Source organism: Anas acuta, chromosome 5 (assembly GCF_963932015.1).
Source record: "Anas acuta chromosome 5, bAnaAcu1.1, whole genome shotgun sequence".
NCBI classification, from domain to species: Eukaryota; Metazoa; Chordata; class Aves; order Anseriformes; family Anatidae; genus Anas; species Anas acuta.
The window spans coordinates 47,924,827-47,945,737 of NC_088983.1; the positions used below are offsets into that span (position 1 = coordinate 47,924,827).

The following is a 20,911-nucleotide window of genomic DNA, read 5'->3' on the forward strand; positions in this document are numbered from 1 at the left end:
TGAACATTTGACTATGATTGACATTTATGTAGCCTTCATAATAACATACCTTTACAGTGTAGCACAGGAAACACTATCTTGTTCTGTGTTTCAAGATTTTAATTTCCAGGACTGCTGTTGTTTCAAAACCTTCTTACAAAAAACCTTATTGCAAATTTCTTTCCTATTCATATAATTATAGGAAGCTAAGCTTTTAGAGCTTAAACTTAATCTTTAGGATTTTGGCTTATTTATGTTAAGAAGGTTTGATATTGACTTGGAGAGGATCATTATTACATCATTTGCTTCATTTTTTTTAACCTTACGTTCTGGAGGATCTTTTCATATATTGATGGCATCTTGTAGTTACTATTTTCTGCTGTGTACTGATTCGTAACAGCTTCCAGCCATTGTATGCTTGTTATAGCTGAGCTAAGAACAACAAGCTAACTCTTACCTGTTGCTTTTATTGCTAGTCTGGTTCTCCAGCAGACAGTACTTAGTCCCCCTGATGACCATGAGTGATGTGGGGCCTTTCAGCAAATTCCTAGTTGTCACAAATCTTGCCTAATGACTATGCGACTCACTGCCAACAATCAGCAGCTGAGCTGAGGAAAACCAGTGTCAAGCTATAGTCATAAGATTTTGATAATGTGGAAATAATAAATGGAGTAAAGGACAGGACAAGGGAAGAATAAAGGAAGGACAAGTTGTATAAAGTTAGCAACAGCACGATAGTGCATAAATCTAGCAAAACAACCAATACTATGGAGCATATAAAATAGAAAACTGTTCTGTTTAACAAGGTAACTAAAGATTTTGGGCATTCTTAATAGGAATTCACATTCGCAGATGTGAATCAGATGGTTTTCAAATTCATTTGCAGCTGTTTGGCAGAGGATGACTTGAACAGTGTGTTTCTCAGTAGTCAGGTGGCTGCAGTTACGAAGACCACTAGTAGTGTCTTTATGTCGTAGAGCTAAGACAACATCTTGCTAGCAGGACATATTTTGCAAGTATTGGTATAAATTAGCACAGAAATATCAGGGTGAAATTGCTGTTGCATCCATCTTGATTTTAGTGCCTTTTGGTTTCTTAACTTAAACTTATAGTTTCTTAACTATCACCACTAACAAGCACATTTCATAAACAGGGAATAACATTTGCATAACATAAACGAGGCAGGTCATCGATTACTTGATAGATAAAAATCCTTCTGAAGCAGTGTTAAATGCTCCTTCAGACATGCACTTGAAAAATCATCGCCAGAACATATTTACCATTGCAGATAATGGAAATTAGTTTGTGCATTTCCTATATGTGAACTATCCCATCTTCTAAGTGCTTTATCATATACTATTTAGAAAAGTCATTAAGTGTGCCAGAAGTCTTTAACAAAACAATACATTTCTGCATTGGAATTGCACAACAAATGTTGTTGAAATACAGGCAATACTAGAATGGTTCTCTATCACTATGTATAAGTGATCATCAACAAGATGAAATGTAATATTTGGCAAATTATCTCTTTTGCATTTCTTTTGTAAAAGCTCTTTTTTTGTGTGTGGAAGAAGCTGTTTTGACATGGTCTCTTCCAGTTTTTGGATCTGATTTCACCAAAAATGATCTGAAGACTGCTTTAACATCTATCATAGTGATAGTTTGCATAAAGCTACTGCTGTAGTCATGTGTGATGAAAAGTTGATTGCAGGCTTCAGCAGTGCCATGTAGTCAGTGGATAACTGCAGCTGATGAAGTTGGGGTAGGTTAATTTCCAGGGAGTGCTGTGAAAACCAGTGTGACTAACAGTGCAGTGGCTACGGCTTACTACCAAGAAACAGACATTTTTAGAAAGCAATATTATTCGTAGCTTGCAAAATACATACATTGGTTACTTTCATTGTATGTCATCTATGCTAATGAAATAATTCACTCCTTAAGAATGACAGCATGGCCATTGATGTTTTTATCAATGTCCTGTTTATTTACAAATAAATATTGCAACCCAGGAGCATGTCTGTTTAAAATGACAAGCCTTTGTCAAGCCAAAAGTGAGAAATACCACACTTCACCAGTGAGGTAACGTAATTCCCAAGAGGTGCTTTGGAATACTGTTCTATACCCCTAGAAGTCTTAGAGTTAACCTTGCTCATACGTTTTATAACTTTATTGCTATTATAACACCTGAAGTTGGTACAAAACAAATGAAGTTAAATGAAGCTATACAGCTGAAACAGACAGAAAACTGGTAACTTCGATGTAACTGCATTATCCAAAGACCAGTTATACTGTAGTCTACTAGAGATGAATTATGTCTTCTTAATCCATGTGAAAATACTTGCCAGGTCTAGTAAGCATTGCATGATTTCCCTTACAAATATTCCAACCAGTTTGGTACAGTCACTACTTGGAATTTCCAGCAAAGCATTCTCATCGCATCACTTCCTGGTTCAAACACCTAGATATGATGTGAGTGTTTTGAGATCAATTTCCAGTAAAACTCTTCTCTCTGAAGGTTTTGCCATCAAGACTGAAGTACAAGCAGGAAAATGTTAAGAAGAGTATTTGCACAGTGTTTTTATTTCTCTTCCTGCCCTTACTCCATCATTCACCACAATCACTGTTATTTCTGTATCTGATCTTTTAGTTGGAATCTTTGTTTATACATTTTTGGGGTTTTGTCTGAATAATCATATGTTGCCTTACCATTTGGATATGATAACCAAAGGAGTGTTAGACTATGAAGTATGATTACGATAAATACTTAGACAAAACTCTCAGCCTGTTTTGACTTTTATGGACCTGACAGGAAAAAAAAACTTTCTGCCACTTGCATGAAATGAAATTGCCTGATAAAATCAGTGTGTATGTTTCTGATCAGTAATATTATAAAGGTTTAAATATTTTTTGCTCAGGAAAGCAATAGTGATGTTTTGATCTATAAGTATGTGGCCAAAATTGAGATGATAGTAAGTGTTATGTCTTTGTTTTTTGCAGTTGGCATGGCAGAAGCAGATAGTTCCTCTCAGGATGCATTAGGTCTCAGTAAGCTTGGAGGTCAGGCAGAAAAAAACAGGAAAATGCAGAAAAAGTAAGTTATCAAATATTTTTAATTCTTTGTTAAGGTATTGCTTTGTTTAAAAATGCTTTGTTTTCAGTTTTGTTCTCAGGCATTTTTCCCTGGTATGGTGCTGTGGCTATTAAGCTTCTGCAGATTTTTTTTTTAACTAACTTTCAAGAACATTAATGGTAGTGTAGTCTTGGTAAGTATGGAATGAAGTTCAGTGATGAAGCAGTTCTTATTTAAATGCTGTAATAAACTTGGAGATAAGAAGCAGACTCTTATCAAACCCTCCCACAATATGTTATATTTAATACCTGCTTTGGGTTCAACTCATTTGAAAAATTTCCAGTGTTGCCTTTCATTACTACTTGTTCCACAGAGTGCAGTGTGAAAGCATGAAATGTTCTCTACAGTCATCCTTCTGAATGTATTTGCTTCTGTATTAGAGCTGCTGATTGTTTGGTCCCTTCCCTCTGCCCACCCCCACTTCTGTTTAAGGTTATCTTGATATTTTTGCTCATTGTAACAGCTGAATTTTTCTACCATATACCCATTTCTTCATTTTTAATAAACTGCGACTCTTTCCTTCCTTTAGGGAAGATCCATCCTTTTAGATAGGCATTTACCTTTTCCTAATAATGAATTTTTTCAGAATGTGTTCAAGCAAATCTTGGTTTAAAGTTCACCTCTGAGTATCTACTGCATGTTTTGTTATTCCCAGACTTAGAAGAAGCAAAGACTCATAAGTGTAGGTGAGAAATAGATATTGCTACTAGTAGAAGTCTTGACTTAATACTTATATGGTAATACAGGAAGCACTTGAATTTATGCAAGTAGGATCAGGCATTCTTTGCATTTTTCCACCCAAAGCTGAGCCATCTACTTTGTACTTCCGTTGCTTTTATTCTGTCCAGCTGTTATTACTTTCAGTTAAAAAAAAAAAGCTGAGATCAGAACTGTCTTGCTTTTTCACTTGCCTTCTGAAGATTAAAGAATGAATGTTGAAAAGACAGTGTGCTAAAAACATCTTCGCAAGAGAGATTTCTTGCAGTACCTAAGTTCTATTAGCAAATAAAAATAATGCCTGTTGGCTTCTAATGAAAACCAGCAGTGTGGTAGTTTGAAAAGTCAGAATGGAATGTGGTTTTGTTTGTATAACAAAGCTCAGCTGTTTTTCTTCACTGTTAGAGCGAAGGCAATAACACGTTATTATGATCTGATATTTTCCTTTTTCTACAAAGCTTTAAAGTTGTACAATGTCTTGCTTGAATAAGTTGTTTTAATCTGGTCACGTCTAAGTAGCAGTAGGCCTGTTCTTCAAACGATATAGATATTTCTCAATACCAGCAACAAATTGTATTCTAGAGTAGAGTAATCTATACTGTCTTTTATAAATGCAAAAAGAGCAGTTGCAGATAAACCATAAATTTTCTTTGTAAACATATTCTGTCTTTCAAAATTTTACTACCAGTACATAAAGTATACATCACGGCTGCCTTGTTCGTTGCTTAAAGTGCAACAGTCTGTATTTGACAAGTGAAAACTTCTCAGTTTGACTTGCCTAGCTGTTAAATATGGATACATACGTATTTACAGGAAAGTATCTACAGTTTAGATATTTCAGTGAAAGTGGGTATGAAACAACTATATTGATGAAGATTCTTATAATGTATAGTACTTATTGCTGCGAGCAGCAACAAAGCTCTTTGAACTTCATGGAGATGCAAATCTACCATTTAAAAATCTTAGAAATATTCTTTGATTTGGTTGTTTCAGGATCCTGATAGAATTTTGAATACAGGAAGCAATATTGACAAGTGCCAAAGATCCCTTGCTGTGTCCTTGGGATGTTTTGTTACTTTTATTAAAAAAAAAAATAAATAAAAAAAAAGTAGCTAGTAACTAGTTGTATTTATAGTTGTCATTGTAATCCCTATTTGCCTGCTTATCTTTTTGATTTCTTCATGCACACAAGCAGGCTGAGGGTAGTATTCAGTGTCTTTACTAACAAAAAAGCTATCTGTAGCCACAGAACTAAATTAATACATATTATTTGTCTTTTTGTATGCCTTTGGGTTCAGTTTAATCTTAGTTTATACTTTTCTTTATTGTTTTATTTTCCTTTTGTTTACCATTTGATGTGGTAGTGCAAAATCAGGGTAAGTTTATATTTAATTTGTTAGGATTATTGTGAAGTGATAAATCTTGTTTGGATTTTATAGTAATATATGAGACGTGCTAACTTATTTCAAAAAAGTCTATGAGAAGAGAGACTAGATATACAATTTGTTGTGAAAGTGTGTAGCTGAAATACATCCAATGTCTTAATGCTGGTACAATGCCTTGTCTTAATTTGCATGGTGTGAATTTTTTGTAAAGAACATATTAAATCTTAGTTGGAATTAGTTTTAGAATTTGGGGTTTAAAAGTTGCTTAGGAATTGTTAATAGTCATGGCAAATCAATTTAAAGGTAGATGTATTTCTATAAAACTTGCTCTTTGCTTACTAAATGTATGTTGGCTTTAGTGTTCTGTCAGTGCTGTTCATCTTTGTGAGCTGTACTATTAACAGTGTTTGCAACTGTATTTGTGCTTTTCTGTGTACAACACAACAAACTTAATGCTGTGTTTATCAGAAAGGAAGGCTAGCCTAAGTTTAAGGTAACTCTCCTTAAAAGAAGCTATACAGTGGATGCCATGTAAAATTGGATGGTATGAAACAAAACTGGCATGTCAGTTGCAATCTGTATGCAGTCTGATTATGCATTGATCAAACACAGTGAGTTTCTGGTGAAATCGGAAGGTAATTATTGGAAAAGTGCTGTTGGGGGGAAAAAACACAAACAAAACAGATGTATCACTTGTAAATACCAATAGCATCTACCTTTAAATCCTTCCCATGAAATGCCTTTGGCTGTCTTGAATTCTCAGTTTAATGACCTCCCATCAAAGTGAGCTTTTCTTCTTGTATATGAACAAACTCAGCAAATAACATTCTACCTCATGGAAGCATTGCTTTTTGGATCTATTGAATGATTTCTGCTTAAGGTTATCTTATAACCATTGTTTTATTTGTTATTTTTACACATTTGGCTCCATCACATAACATTGCCCTCCAGCAACACAACTGTTTTCTGCATATAGTGATACCACCAAGTTTAAAGTTTGCATCGTAACATCATCTTCTATTTTTGATACATTCTCTCTCCTGCTCATCCCCAAATCACTTACTGTTTCACGCTTAGCCTAAAGCGTGCAGGGAGGCCAGTGAAACTACAACTCTCTGAACTACAGTGCCCCCAAACAGCTTTTTAAGCTTGGGGAAGGAGAGAGGCAGCACTCACATGCCCTCCTGTTATCTTCTGGCTGCTTCAGTATATCTGCACTCCTTTGTCACTAGTGCACCTCCCTCGCTGCATGGGCATGTTAGCGTACCAACTCAAAAGGAAGACAAACACCAGTTTTGAAGTTTAACTCCTCTGAAAAATCATTGTATTCCTTTCTGGCAAATACAGTATTAAACATTTTATTATGTTCTTACCAAGCAGTATTTTATAGCATCTTTCTTATATGAAGATAGAAAACAGAAAAAGAAATTACTAGACCCAGTACAAGTAATAAAGCAAAGCAGTGTGTTTAGGGCTAGTAATTTGTAAGATTAATTTCTGTGCTAGCAGGAATTAGCTGATCCTTTATTCTCACTTTAGCTATACATGTGTCTATGAAATACATGAATAATAGATATTAGCTTTTAGTCTTTTTTTTTTTTGTCAGTGAAATCTAGCCATTGAGCTGCTAATTGCTGAACACTATTTCGATATTATTAGATCTTAAAATGGATCCATTTGGTTATTTATAACCAGCTATATGACAGTTCCTCCCTCCTTCCTCTTTTTCATTCCTGGGTAGCACATCTAATTGGGATGAAGTATTGGAAGGTTCTTCTAGAGTATTAGGAATTGATCAATATGCAGGTGAAGTGCTGTGTATTGATAAAACAGGTATTAGTACATTATTACTTCATTGATTTGTGGTATTTAATTAACCATCAGTATAATGTGAGAATCCTAAGTATGCTGCCATGTCTAGAAGACATGAATTTTGTTTTGCATTAACAACAACAAAAGCTACTAGTCTATGATGATCTCATTTCAAGGTGCTCTGTGTAAAATGTGTAATTTTTAAATGTTTTATAATCTTAACTCTCCTCAGTGATACAGTTTGAGAGTCAGGGAGATTTTGTTTGATTTAAAGTGAGGAAATGATAAATACACAAAGGAAAATCCTGAATCTGTAGTTTTGCTCCTTGTCTTTTCAATTCTATACTTGCAAGCATGAATAAAAAAACAAAAACAGTAAAAACACTGTCCAGTTACATGGAGTTGTTTCTCTAAACTTCTGATGAGTGGAAACTAAACCAAATACAACTGGCTTTCAAAGCCAGCTTAAATATGCTTTTTTTCCAGACTTCATTTTTTTTCTTTTTTAAAGACAGATGTCTCCAAGCAGCATTGCATGCTATACACGCAACACTAGTTTTTGTCTGTTGGCTTATGAAACATATTTGGAAGCTATTTATAGGGATCTTGTGAGCTTCCATTGTTTCTGTAAGCTGAATTGTCAATATTAAACTTCAGTCTGTTCTGTTTCAGAATAGCAAAGGAAATGGTGTAATCTTAACAAGATCAAAGCTGAGTTTCAGTACATAGCCTTTCAGAATTTAATTGCTGAAGTGTGGCTGTCTGAATACAATAGTTGTCTAAAGCTATGCCTGAAATTCTGACAGGCTTTCTGTTGCAGAGTGAAGTTTAGCAATTAAATAGTTTCTGTCTTGATTTCTAGCCTGAACATCTTGAAGGATAGTACTACTTTGGTGGCACAGATATCTGATCTACTTGTACATTTCCACAGGTTTTGAATCTGCATGTTGAAGAATGGCTACTTTGGTTCTAACTTGCTGAGCAGAAAATGACAGCAATTGAGAATCCTACTGACAAATAAGTCAGACACCTCCACTTTGTAGTGGCAGCGTTGGCCTGAGTGTCAGTAGCAGCTTCAGACATGGATCATTCTTTTGTTTCCTAGAGGCAAGATCTGGCATCTCTGCCACACAGACGTTTCCTGTCTGGTTCAGCTTACATCACTACGTAGTCCTTGTCTATTTTCTGTGCCTGCGTTAGCAGTTAGATTGTTGTACCTGTATGGCTTTTGATCATAGTGTTTAAATTGGTATCTACACTAGTTTCTTTGTTACTAATAAATATTTGTTATTGTAGACATGAGCTGCTTGAGGAAGCCAGAAGACAAGGCTTACCTTTTGCACAGTGGGATGGACCTACAGTGGTTGTGTGGTTGGAGGTAAGTGGTCCCTCCAGAATAAATGATAATGATTGTACAGATGTTTAAGGAAGTTAATATTTTGGGGATAGAAGTGTTTCCCAGCTCTGATAACTTCCTTTTTTGTGTTTCAGCTGTGGGTAGGGATGCCAGCCTGGTATGTGGCTGCTTGCCGAGCAAATGTGAAAAGTGGTGCTATCATGTCAGCCTTGTCTGATACGGAAATACAGCGTGAAATTGGAATTAGTAATCCTCTGCACAGGCTGAAGCTGAGGCTGGCCATTCAAGAGATCATGTCACTAACAAGTCCGTCTGCCCCTCCCACCTCAAGGACGGTAAGGAAAACGATCCAGCATTTGACATCTTTTAGGACCATTGGAATGCTAAAAAAAAAAAAAAAAAAAAAAATCTACCATAAGTATGTAACCAAAAGGATTTGAACCTTAGTATTTAAGAATGTTTCTAACTTTTCTGGAAATTAAATGAAGTAACAACTGCATTTTCCTTAAGAGCAGTTTATATCAGCGTAAGTACATAATCCAAAATACCTAAAGTATGTGCTGTTTACTTCTGCTTTTGGCCTCAAAGATTTATAATACACATGAGGTATACATGTATGTAGAGAAACTTGTAAAATAGTTGGAGGCCTTTTCAATTCATGAATGCAAGACCGTTAATTCCAACCAATGATTCAAACTACACAAAGTAGGAGTCCAACTGTTTCTATGTACTATAATACAGTTAGACAATTCAAGGTAGTATAAGTTCTGTTTTATGAGTCTGTCTGTTCTACAATCTAAAGTTATTTTTGAGATTCCTGGGATTATGTTCTAGACTACAGATGTGGTTTTTGGGTTAGAGCATGGTCAAGTGCTTGTTCACTAATTACGTCAGTGAAAGTTATTTATCACATTCAATTTTGTTAATATTTTTGAAGTACAGTGATCTATACTAATAGAATAAAAGCCTATGCCATCACATTAGACAGATATGCCTATACTTAAAGACTCCAGAAACCATTGCTTTTGCCCATGCCTGCTCCTTATGTGTACCAATTGCTTATATGTTCTGCAACCTTTCCTCTTTGTTACTGCTTTCCTTTCATTGGATGTGATTGGTTCACTGTGGGGTCATGTTAGACCACGGGAAATGTCTGGGTAACACATGAAGAAATGGAAAATCTTACAGCCACACAACAAACGGTTAGTTTACGGTGTTGCCACTTCTGTTCCTTAGAGTGCTTTTCTCACTTTTTTAACTACCAAATCAAGGATCATTTGGTCTTTTTTCTATCTTTTCTAAAAATTAATGCAGTAAAGTTCTGTGTTATGACTTCTTCTAATCATTAACCTTGTAACCTGCATCTTGACATTTTTTTCAGAAGGGGAAGAACAGTTTTAAGACTAAAAAAAAAAATAATCAATTCCCTAATCTGAAAAAGGGAACTGTGATTTCCTTTAATGGGCAAATTGATTTATTTGTGCAGAAATTTCTTCTCTCCGGGAAAAGTTAATCAGTAGATGGCTTTTCCAAATTCTTATGGAAGAATCGGTGTCTTGTATAATTTTCACAATGCATGATGCTTGCACTATGTAGATTTGTCTGTATGCAGTAGACTTAGAGTTTGCAGTGCATCTTTAACTTTTTGATCTCATTACTAAACTTAAGTACTAATACATGTGTTCTTTTGCTTTTCTAACCACGTAACAGGAAGATGAGGAGGGAAGCTGGGCTCAGGTTGGAAACTTTATTATTATAGATCATATGTAAACTGTCACGATAATTACAGCATGAAAAAAATCTTTCTTTCATTGTTGTTTGTTTTAGTGACTCTTGGTGTGGCTTGGACTGGGAGAAGGGGGAACTGTGTGTTTTTGTAGTATATACTTAGGAGAGACTTTTAGGTTACTTAGAAGCTTCAATGTTTTCTACTGCTTCCAAGATTTGGTGGTTAATTGTGGAAAATTTGTGAAATGCTTTGTTATGTTGTGTATCCCAAAAGTTATGCATGAAGTTTTTGTGATAGGTCTGTTAGGGGAAGAATATTCAGAAGGCTTCGTTATCATTAGCTTTCCAAAATATTTGTTCTCAAGCTTATGAATGTCCAAAATAAAGTTGCTCATTCTTAATGAGCATTGTAGTATTCTGTATATTTAATATACTGGGTCAAATTAAAATAATGTAATGATGTAAAGACTGGAATGTTTTGGTGGGGGATGGAAGCCAGAAGTCCTGCAAGAGTATCAGTCATGCAGAAAGTCTCTGCTGAGCCTGGCCACCATCATAGGTGTACTGCATACTGAGCCTAGATAGATAAGTAGATTTCTGTGCACTAATTCTTTAATCCTCCTTGATTGTTTTCCATTAGGGTGGTGACAAATCCTAATTGTATTTTCAGGATTGAGATAGTTCAGTATTTTATATGGAAATGTAAACAAAACTTGGGATTTCCCTGTGACCCGTATCTTTGGATGGTGTAGTCTCTTCTCGCTTGGCCGCCCTCCAGCTTAAACCTGTTTAAGTCCCATTAACTACTTCTCAAATACTCATTTGCAGGTTGTCAATGATAACCCATAGCTTGCCTCCCTATTAGAAGAATAGCATGATCTTTCAGTCAGCTACCTAGTAAGGGCTTGAAGAAATGCATTTCTGTGTGGCCTTGCCTCTTTCTAGAAGATGCTGTCTTTACTCCAGAGAAAAAATACAGCTTTAGACTTGCACAGTGAAAATGAATTATTACCCTCAACTTTTGAAAAAAGACAGCTGTTACTTTTTGTTGCTTAAGGAGTGATTGGATGCATAGTTATAAATTCTCTTCTCTTTAGAAATTTCCTACAAAAAAATACTTGGTGATTTAACAGGTCGAACATGTAGGGAGAGGGAAGGAAGTCTTTTTTGGGTAAGGGCTAACAATTCTTGGTTCTACAGTAGTGAGCTTTTTTCACTTTTTCTTGTGATTGGGATCACTTCCTGAAAATGGTTAAGAGTATTAACCCGCTGCAGTTATTTTTTAGATACCTTGTATTTTTGTGCTTAAAAAATATCTCCCAAATTTTCAAGAAAATACAGTATTTTCAGCATCTTAACAAAATGAAGTTCTTTGGCTCCTACTACCTAAAACAGTATAGCTTAGTCTTTTATGATTTTATTAGATTTTAATTTTTTCATACTCTTTAACATGAAATACATTAGGGCAGTTTTTTACTGATCTCATATGAACTTGGTTTTCTTCATGAGGGTGACTTCTTCAAAGACATAAACAAATCAAAAATATCAAATAATATGTGTATCTTTACAGGCTGAAAGTTCCATAGGTATTGTTTTATCTTTTTCTTTAAAACACGTTATCTAAAAAAACCTTTTCTCTTTATTTCTCATTTTAATAAGCTTATTACTTAATTTTTAAAAACAGACGTTAGCATATGGTGATATGAACCATGAGTGGATTGGCAATGAATGGCTCCCAAGTCTGGGGCTCCCTCAATATCGCAGCTATTTCATGGAATGTCTTGTTGATGCTCGAATGCTGGATCATTTAACTAAAAAAGATCTACGTGGACAACTTAAAATGGTGGACAGCTTTCACAGGTAAATAGATTTAATATGGAGACTAAACTTACAGCAAGTATTTGTTACCTCTAAATATCTTTTTCTTCTCTAAACAGAAACAGTTTTCAGTGTGGAATTATGTGCCTACGAAGACTGAACTATGATCGAAAAGAACTTGAAAGAAAAAGAGAAGAAAGTCAAGCTGAAATTAAAGGTTAATGATTTTGCCCTAACCTCAGTCTGAATCCTACCTGTTTTCACCGATCTACTTCAAAAACATGTTTAAAATAAAAAGAACATTGGAGGGAGAAATCATAAAATATCTGTGTTAAACAGGAGATATCTGGGCCCTGAATGGTGAATCAGGAAATATATCATTAATTTATTCACTCGTGCAGGGAGATGCTACAAATTTAGGCATTTTTTAAACTTAATAAAACTTAATAAGTTTGAACCACAACTAAACATTGTAGGACGATGAGAATTTTGAATATTCTTTGTGTTGACTTCACCTACATAACTTCATTGTTGCTTGTGGTTGGTAATTTTTATTAACTACCACTTTATCAAAAAAAAAAAAAAAAAAATCCAGGTGACGTAAGTGTTTATATTTTGACATTCATGGTGAGTGTTAAACAAGAGAGGAGGCAATGAAGAAGAAAAGTGGGAATTCAAAGAGTTTTCCAAAACTTCACATACAAATTTTCTTCCCTGCCCAATATCAGAAGTGTTTTCTGACATCTTAGACTGAAATTTTAGGGTTATCACACATGAGATTTTGCTTGGAAGACTCTGCCCTTTGTTCCTCTTTCCTCTTAAAGTGTTCATGCCTTTTGGTTGTTGTCTTAATGAACTGATTGCACCTGGAAATGTTCCCAGGAACTGCAACTAACTGGCATGAAACAAGCCTGTGTGGAGGCTGATAAGCTTTTTTAGCCTCCTTAAATGGTATAAAATGGTATAGCTCCATCCATTTCCTATAGGGAGCTGCTCCTGTAACATTTAACTCTTGAATTGCTCCTCAGAATTGTTTGGGAACAATGCTCACAGACACAGATCAGAAGCAGCGTGTTTCAGGGTTATAACAGTTCAGTCGGTATAGGTAAAAAATATAGTGTAAAAAAAACAAAAACAAAAACAACACAACACCTACTAATAAGAACATATTTTTTTTTGAATATTGGTATTTAAAAAGTGTTTGCTACTTCATAGATGAGCTTATGTTGATCTTTGAACTGTTATTGTATGAAATGCCTTCAAGCAAATTTCAAATACGTTTACTTTCCACTTCAAAATTATGATTGCAGAAAATTGTAGTAGTGTGCATAAGCCTATATTACTAAATTGGATGTTGTCAGAACTAAAAGGTAGATAAAAATTATAAAACACTGTAGTAAAGCTTTCTGTTCAAATTCAGTAGGAATTGTATCAAACTGTTAACAGGGTTTTTCTCTTGAGTAGGAAAACACAAAATATTTAGTCTGTTGTGAGTAACAAGCCCTTAAGAATGACGGTGTACAATAAAAGATCTTGGACAATTCCCACCTGCATGAACAGTATTCCCTGCTTCACTTGCCTCAAAACTAGCATGACAGGAAACTCCCTCTGTAGGCAGAGAGGAGATTGAGCAAGAACCAGTACTTACGGCTGCAATGAAAACTGCTGTATGGAAAGGATCCAACACAGAGTGTTTGGGGTGTGAGTGTGGAGTTTTGTTTCCAATTCAGACTATCTCATGCACTCCAAAATTGCAGGGGCAGATTAGTTCATAATGTTAAATGTTAAATTACAGAATTCTTTGAGGGCTACTGTTTAGCAGAATACACATCAAGAAAGGACTGCTTTTTTTTCCAGAAAAGTTACGTTATATAAACTTTTTTTTTTTTTTTTTTACTTCCTAGATGTCCTTGTCTGGAGCAACGAGAGAATGATTCGTTGGGTATTGTCCATTGGTCTTAAGGAATATGCGAATAACCTTGTAGAGAGTGGAGTTCATGGTGCACTTGTGGCCTTAGATGAAACATTTGATTACAATGCATTAGCTCTCTTATTACAAATACCCACTCAGAACACACAGGTACGGAAAAATTGCTTTTATGGTCGATGGTTAAGATTGGAAGTGACTATTTCTCAGATAAGTGAGAAAAGCATATAACTGTGCTTTACTTAGTATTTTCTGCTTACTAACTTCCAGTTATTAAATCTGCTTGAACAAAGAATATTGTTTATATCTTTTCCTCATAGTCCATCTTCACATTAGAGTAAAACTTAACCTTTTTTGTTTGCTAGTTTTTATTCTGAAATAACTCAGTTTGAGCAAGAAATAAACTAACTTCCATGTCAGAAAGTTACAATGTTGTAACTTCCCAAATACAAAGAATGTTCCTTAATCTGATTGGAAGGTCTTAAATGATTTAGGTTATTCATAAAAATGAATACAGATTCACTAGCTTTTTAGCATTAATTCTGTGTTTTTTTGTTTTACTGTAAACTTTAGGCTCGTGCTGTTCTGGAGAGGGAATTTAATAATCTTCTTGTTATGGGCACTGACAGAAGACTTGATGAAGTAAGTTACATGAGCTGTTGATCTGTCCTGTGGTCCTAGGAACTTTATCAGAACTGTGAAGTGAAAGAATTTAGCTTGACCCTTGTTAAGCTATTGACAGAGTTGTCACAGAAGTCTTAACTTGAAACTCTTTATGAATTTCTGAATATGGCAGTGTTATGTATTTAGGTAAAATAACTCTGAATGTGAAAGTGTGAGGTGACATACAAGTTCTGTAGCTCATATGGTTAACGTCTTCTAGCAGCACACTTTTGGCTGAATCACTTTTTCTTCTGAAATGTGTGAAAATCAGTGACTAGTGTTGCATATGAATGAAGTATACTCCATAAAGCCACTGTGTAGTTTATTTCAATCCTTTGTTATAAAAAATAGTATTTCAAATAATTTTGAGTGTATTTCATAAAAGCTTGCCTTATTATTTGTTAATACTGGTATAGCATGACCAACAGAAATACACGTTCATCAAAGTATTTTTTTTATTTTATTTTATATTATATTACTTTTTATCAAGTAATCCTTGATTTTTTGGGGTGTATAAACTTCATTCAAACATAGCAAATAGAAAGCTGTAACAAACTAGGTGTGAGATTCTGCACTAGCATGGCCTGACAAGTACTATGTGCAGTTTTGAACACTGCAATATAAGGACATAAAATTATTAGAGAGTATCTAAAGGAAGGCAACAAAGATGAAGGGGGCAAGATGTATGTTCCTTGGTTTGTTCAGCCTGGGAGAGAGGAGACTGAGGGGCGGCCTCATGGCAGCCTGCAGCTTCCTGATGAGGGGAGTAGAGAGGCAGGCGCTGAGCTCTGCTCTCTGGGAACAGCAACAGGTAATATTTAGGTAGCTCCAGGGGATGGCATGGAGCTGCCACTAGGAAAAATTTCTTCACTGAGAGGTTGGTTGGGCAGTGGAACAGGCTCTCCAGGGAAGTGGTCACAGCAGTAAGTCTGCCAGAGTTCAAGAAGCGTTTGGGCAACACTCTCAGCCTTATGGTTTGTTTTTTTTGGGGGGATGGTCCTGTGTGTTGGACTCTATGATCCTTGTGGGTCCTTTCCAACTCAGGACATACTATGGTTCTGTGACTTTTGTAGTCCCTGTGAACCTGTAGCATTAGTGCAGGAGTGCGTTAAATCTTTTAAGTTTTTAAAAGCTTTTAAGTTGCTCTGTGATTTAATTCAGTGAACAGTTGCAAGCTAGTATTACTTCGACAAGTGAGTCTGAACTCTGTACTACCTCTGTGCTAATGGGAATTTTTGTGGTAGTACATATAGGAGGAACTGATTCAGATTATGACTAAGGTAGCAAAATAACTAACGTGGTTAACCATATCAGGAAACAATTCTATGATACATGAGAAACATTCATGTTAGTATTAGGAAGAGGATAGAGGATGTGTAAGTGTTTGCTTAAACTGCTTTTGGATCTACAAAGTGAAGTGTACACCAGTATGTTGCTGTGACAGGTCTTTGTTTTGCCTTGTTCTTTTGCCTAATAGACTTGTTGCAGCCCTTTTGTGCTGCATCCTAGCAGCTGTTCTTCGTATGATCTGTACTAAGGTTTTAATAATATCAAGAGAAAGCAGCTTGATAGTTATAAAAGTTACTTTTCTGTAGTGATGCAAGAGAAGGAGCTTTGAGGGAATAGGTGTTCTGCTCTGAGCATCATGAAGATCTCTACAAATAATGCAGATGCTTGTCTCTGAATTTTGATCCCAAAAGGGGACAAATTGAATGTAAAATAACATTAAAAAGATAGAATTGTTTCTAAAAGTGAAGCTGGCAAATGCAGGTGCACAGTGGATATTGTGTATTAACATTCACTGCAAAAGATGTCTTTGGAAGCAGGCTTTAAACCCTTGTATTTAAGGTGTAGTGTTGTATTTCTGAAAGACACAGATGTATGATTGGAAGAGAATGCAGTTGGGTAATTACAAGATAAGTACTCCTAAGTGCTTAGGCAAAACACTGAACAGCAATAAAGTATTTACTACATTTACATCTTTGTCCTCACTATCATTCTATCATTTCTTGTAATTTGTAATGTGAGATGTATCATCATTCCTGTAAGACAGAATTTACAGTTAAAAACAATTGTTCAGCTTAAGCCTCTATGTTTCAGTGTTCCCAAAGCAGTTCCTGTGATCTGCTTCACTCACTTATTCTTAGATGATATGACTCTTACAGATTACCGCAAATCATGAAGTAAAAACATTTGAAGTACAAAAAGGTTTTCCTAGATGTGCCAAGCACATGAATTTCCATAGTTACTGAGGTGACATGCCTACACTCCAGCAAATGAGCGCATATTGTTGAAAACAGAGACCTCTGCAGCTACTAGAGCTGAAGTGTTCTGAAAACTAAGTCTTTCAGTCATGGCGTATTTACTTACACTGTCAGTAATCCTTTTAATGTCAGTAACAATCCTAATGTTTTGAATTGCTAATGATGTTTATCAATTTAACAGGATGATGATAAGAGCTTTAGGCGAGCACCTTCATGGAGAAAGAAGTTTAGACCAAAGGACATAAGAGGTTTAGCTGCTGGATCAGCAGAGACTCTTCCTGCAAATTTCAGAGTTACAACCTCAATGTCTTCACCCTCTATGCAGCCAAAGAAGATGCAGATTGATGGTATTGACTTTGTATTATTTTAAGCACGATGCACTTTTTTTTTGCTTGAAATTACAGAGAAATTAAGTTCCAATTGCCTCTTGCTCCATAAAAGCATCTGCCTTGTGCATGATTGTATATGTAACACTGTTTAACCATTGGGTGCTTTATAATTCCAGGGAACTGAACTAGATAGGGAGTTACTTTTTGCTTCATTGAAATAACAAAATGAGAATTATATTTAATTTTTTTATTAAGCTAGGGGAACAAAATGACGTTTTAATAGAAGTCTTGTAGTAACATTGTGCACAATTTCCAATTAGTAGCAATTAGACCTATGTAAGTCCCATTTCTGAAATGCAGTAAAATACATTTAGCAAAGGGTATAAATAAACACACAGGTAATTTTGTGTATATTACAACTAGAGTAAAATGTGCACTTTTCTTACAGTGGTCATTTAACTGAGTGTGTTTGAAACCACTGTTTAATTCAGTTCTTAGAATGATGTATATGTATATAGGTACCCCCCATACTTAAAAGGAAAAAAAAACTTAACCCCCCTTCAAAAAAAAAAAAAGGAAAGAAAACACCACAAAAACACTTGGAAATGAAAGTTGATCAAGTGCTGCATGAATTATCTTGTCAGTTTTAAATCAGTCTTCTGGATAGCAGGAGAATAAACTTTCACTTTTTTTTTTTTAACAAACTACAAGTAAAAATGAATAGAAAATGCATTTAATTAGAATAGGCAGGATGAGAATTTGTTCATAATCTCAGTTGTCTCAAGTTCTGAAAAGCGTATTTGAGTAAAGCTCAAAGAAGCAAACTTTGCACCTTATATGACTATCTAATATGTGAGCTGCTGTATATTTTAAATATTTTCACTAGAACAAAATATATTCCAGAATTCATGTGAAAAAAATATGTAAAAGTTAAATCTTCTGTGTGTAAAAGCCTTTCCTTTTTTTTTTTTTTTTTACTGTATTAAAATATGTATATAAATTAGAAAACAAATTACTTTTGCACAGTTTGTGTGCTAGTTCACATGCAGTTTTTTTAGGAAACTTTTTGTTAGCCACTGAAACCAGAAGTGGTTAATGTATAAACTGTACAATAAACTCAGCTTTTCTAACTTGTAACCTTAGACTTGAGTGAGCATAATAGCTGTAGTCACACTGCTGTGTTTTTTTGAAAACTAACATGCATGCTGTGTTCTGCATGTCTTCCCATGCTTCTTGGAATAGGCAGTGTATCAGGAACACAAAGATTGGATTCTGCTACAGTAAGGACCTACTCCTGTTAAAGCCTTCTCCTGGTGAGTAAAGTGGATAGGTATAATAGTAAAGCAGCTATTTATGTAGTAAAATGTCAGGTGTTTTAACAGAATGAATTTACACGCTTACAAAATCCTTTTGAGTTTGAAGGGTAGATTGTTATATTCAAAATCCACAGCTGTTCTTACAAAGACAACTGAGTTTTGGTATTTACTTCTGTAAGTTACTGTATTTAAAGTGTTTTCTATACAGCTTCAAAAAGGACACATACTAAATAACTGTAGAAAGTGTTGAAATCAAAAGTTGGATGAAACAAGTAGTGGAAGTGGGGAGAAGGGAAAAAGAACTAAATTAGGGATATAAAGGAAAGAAAATAGTGTGTGACATTGCAGTTTAGATTATTTCAGTCTTTAATTTTTATTATCTTTGTTTTCTAGGGGTTAACCGCATAGCTTTCTAGTTCTTGGATTTTTCCGTACCATTGTGATTACTTAGTTTTGTTGGGTTTAGCTACCTGAAGTCTAAAATTTGGGTACCTGTGGAGCAGTGCCAACAATAAAAGACAGATTGATAACACAAGGGAATTTAACATCTGTTAATACACTTTTCTTCAAATCCTGAACCTTTTCACACAAGTTTTAGCTCTGAAGAGTTCTTATGTATAAAATATTGATGAGGGAAACTTATCACAACTCAGAATGTGTGGATCTGTCAGTTAAGGGGCCATCTTGAAATCTTTTTAGTTTAAAACATCAAAATTTTGAGTATTTCCCCCCCCCCCGCCCACTTGCCACTACTTATCCTCACTGTTTTAGAAATTTCTGTAGTCAGGTGACCTAGGATGAAAATCTAGGAAGTGAAAATATGTGACTTCGTGTGCTTTACTTTGTAACTGAAAATTCAAGAAGGCAATAAAACTGTATACGTTATGGCATGGCAATAATTTGAAGCATGAATGCTACATAACTGAATTGTTTGTGAGGAACTTGGAAGGAAATCTGTTTCAAGAAATTGCTAATGGTTTTTTTTTTTTTTGCTTTTGTTCTTTTTTTTACAGTTTACCCACACTATTTCTACCGGTGATATGCAGCATTTTGAACATTTGGAAACCGTAACCTGTTAATACTTGTTAAATGGACACTTTGAGATATTTTATTACAGAGTTTTTAATTAGCAAATAAATTCATGAGTACTATAGAGAAAATATTTTAGAATCTAAATGTTTCTTATATTTATGTGACTTCTCATTTATATAGTTACTTACTTTTTTCTGTTTCTATTCAGTCTACAAATCAAGTCATTGCTGATTTTTATTCTAATTTTAGTCTTTCCAACTGAATGTACTGTAATGCTTGTATGTATATGTCCCTATAAATAATATAGGGTTTTTGTAAATTATGCGGTTACTGTAATTATCATTGTTTTTTAATAATGAAACTGAAGGTGAAAAGGATTTTAATACCTTTGTACAAGTATCATGACACCAAGCAGTATATATTTCGTCTTTTGGAAATGTTAGCTAGACCTGAAAACAAGTCCAGCTTTTTTTCAGACAAGTATATGTTGTCATAGAAGGTATGGTACATATTTGTTCTTCTTTTTGGAACTGTACCTTTCCACAAAGAGGAATCGTCAAGCAGTGGAAATTTGTCTTTAATTAAAATATAACTTGTTTTGAAAGCTGGGAAGAACTAGAACATTATGGAACACATTTTAGAAGTGATTGACTCGGTCATAACTCTGTCTCTGCTGTATTTGTATAGCATATCTTCACAGTGACTGAAAACAAGCCATAAGCCAAGAATGTTTTTTCCTTAACTGAGGAGGATAGACTTCGTAATAATTCCTGGTCTTAATCCACAGGCCACAGAGAGAGTTTTTGTCCTAGGTCTTTTTGACTGAAAACACTTGTGGAAAGATGCTGGTAAAACTAGTTGTAATGGACCAATCGTGAAGCACTGCGGTCTCATGTCAAATGACTAGTGAAAGATGAAGGTACAATGTGCTGAAAACTAAAGCAGTGCAGCTCCTAATAAAGGCCTTACTTTTCTTATGTAAGTCATCTTTTGTGTTTTGTAAACTTGTTCTAAAGAGTTGTCTGGATTTCAATTTGGATGGTTGTAGCCATTTTGGACTGTATGAGTAGAAAAATGTATCTGACACTTGTAAATGGCACATTAAAAAGCCAGCAAGAATCCGTTCAGATGGTGCATTATTTATTATGCAACAATATATATAGCATGTCTTTTTTCTTATTTTGTTTTCCACTTTTAACTTGCTTGTAAAACAATTTCATTGTTACTGTTCTGTTTTTCTATTAATCTTTTGTGTATTTTCAGATTATGTAACAATATGTACAGTCTACTTTTGAACTATTTTTATCACAGTATTATTTATTGCTTTCTTTCAATAAAGTACTGATGCATTTTCCACTGCCAATAAAACACTATTGAAAAGCTAAAATCAAATTGTATGCAGGCAGATACTTTTGCGGTGAGTGGATATTTGTCAATAAAGCATCTTAATGATT

At 34.9% G+C, this 20,911-nt stretch overlaps 1 protein-coding gene across 6 annotated transcripts in view; it reads left to right on the plus strand.

Annotated features, from left to right (window-relative positions):
- PPFIA1 (PTPRF interacting protein alpha 1) overlaps positions 1-20,911 on the plus strand; it is a 58,376-nt gene extending 37,465 nt beyond the window's left edge. Inside the window, exons 19-30 of one of the 6 annotated variants that reach the window (XM_068684590.1) lie at positions 2,977-3,070; positions 8,320-8,401; positions 8,515-8,715; positions 9,520-9,582; positions 10,091-10,117; positions 11,793-11,968; positions 12,046-12,143; positions 13,831-14,006; positions 14,427-14,495; positions 16,962-17,127; positions 18,352-18,422; positions 19,439-20,911. In XM_068684590.1, coding sequence (XP_068540691.1) covers positions 2,977-3,070; positions 8,320-8,401; positions 8,515-8,715; positions 9,520-9,582; positions 10,091-10,117; positions 11,793-11,968; positions 12,046-12,143; positions 13,831-14,006; positions 14,427-14,495; positions 16,962-17,127; positions 18,352-18,410 — 1,211 coding nt within the window. In that variant the 3' untranslated portion in view covers positions 18,411-18,422; positions 19,439-20,911. The remainder of the gene's footprint in view (positions 1-2,976; positions 3,071-8,319; positions 8,402-8,514; positions 8,716-9,519; positions 9,583-10,090; positions 10,118-11,792; positions 11,969-12,045; positions 12,144-13,830; positions 14,007-14,426; positions 14,496-16,961; positions 17,128-18,351; positions 18,423-19,438) is intronic. The other 5 variants (XM_068684592.1, XM_068684591.1, XM_068684593.1 and 2 more) reach the window with 5 other exon arrangements.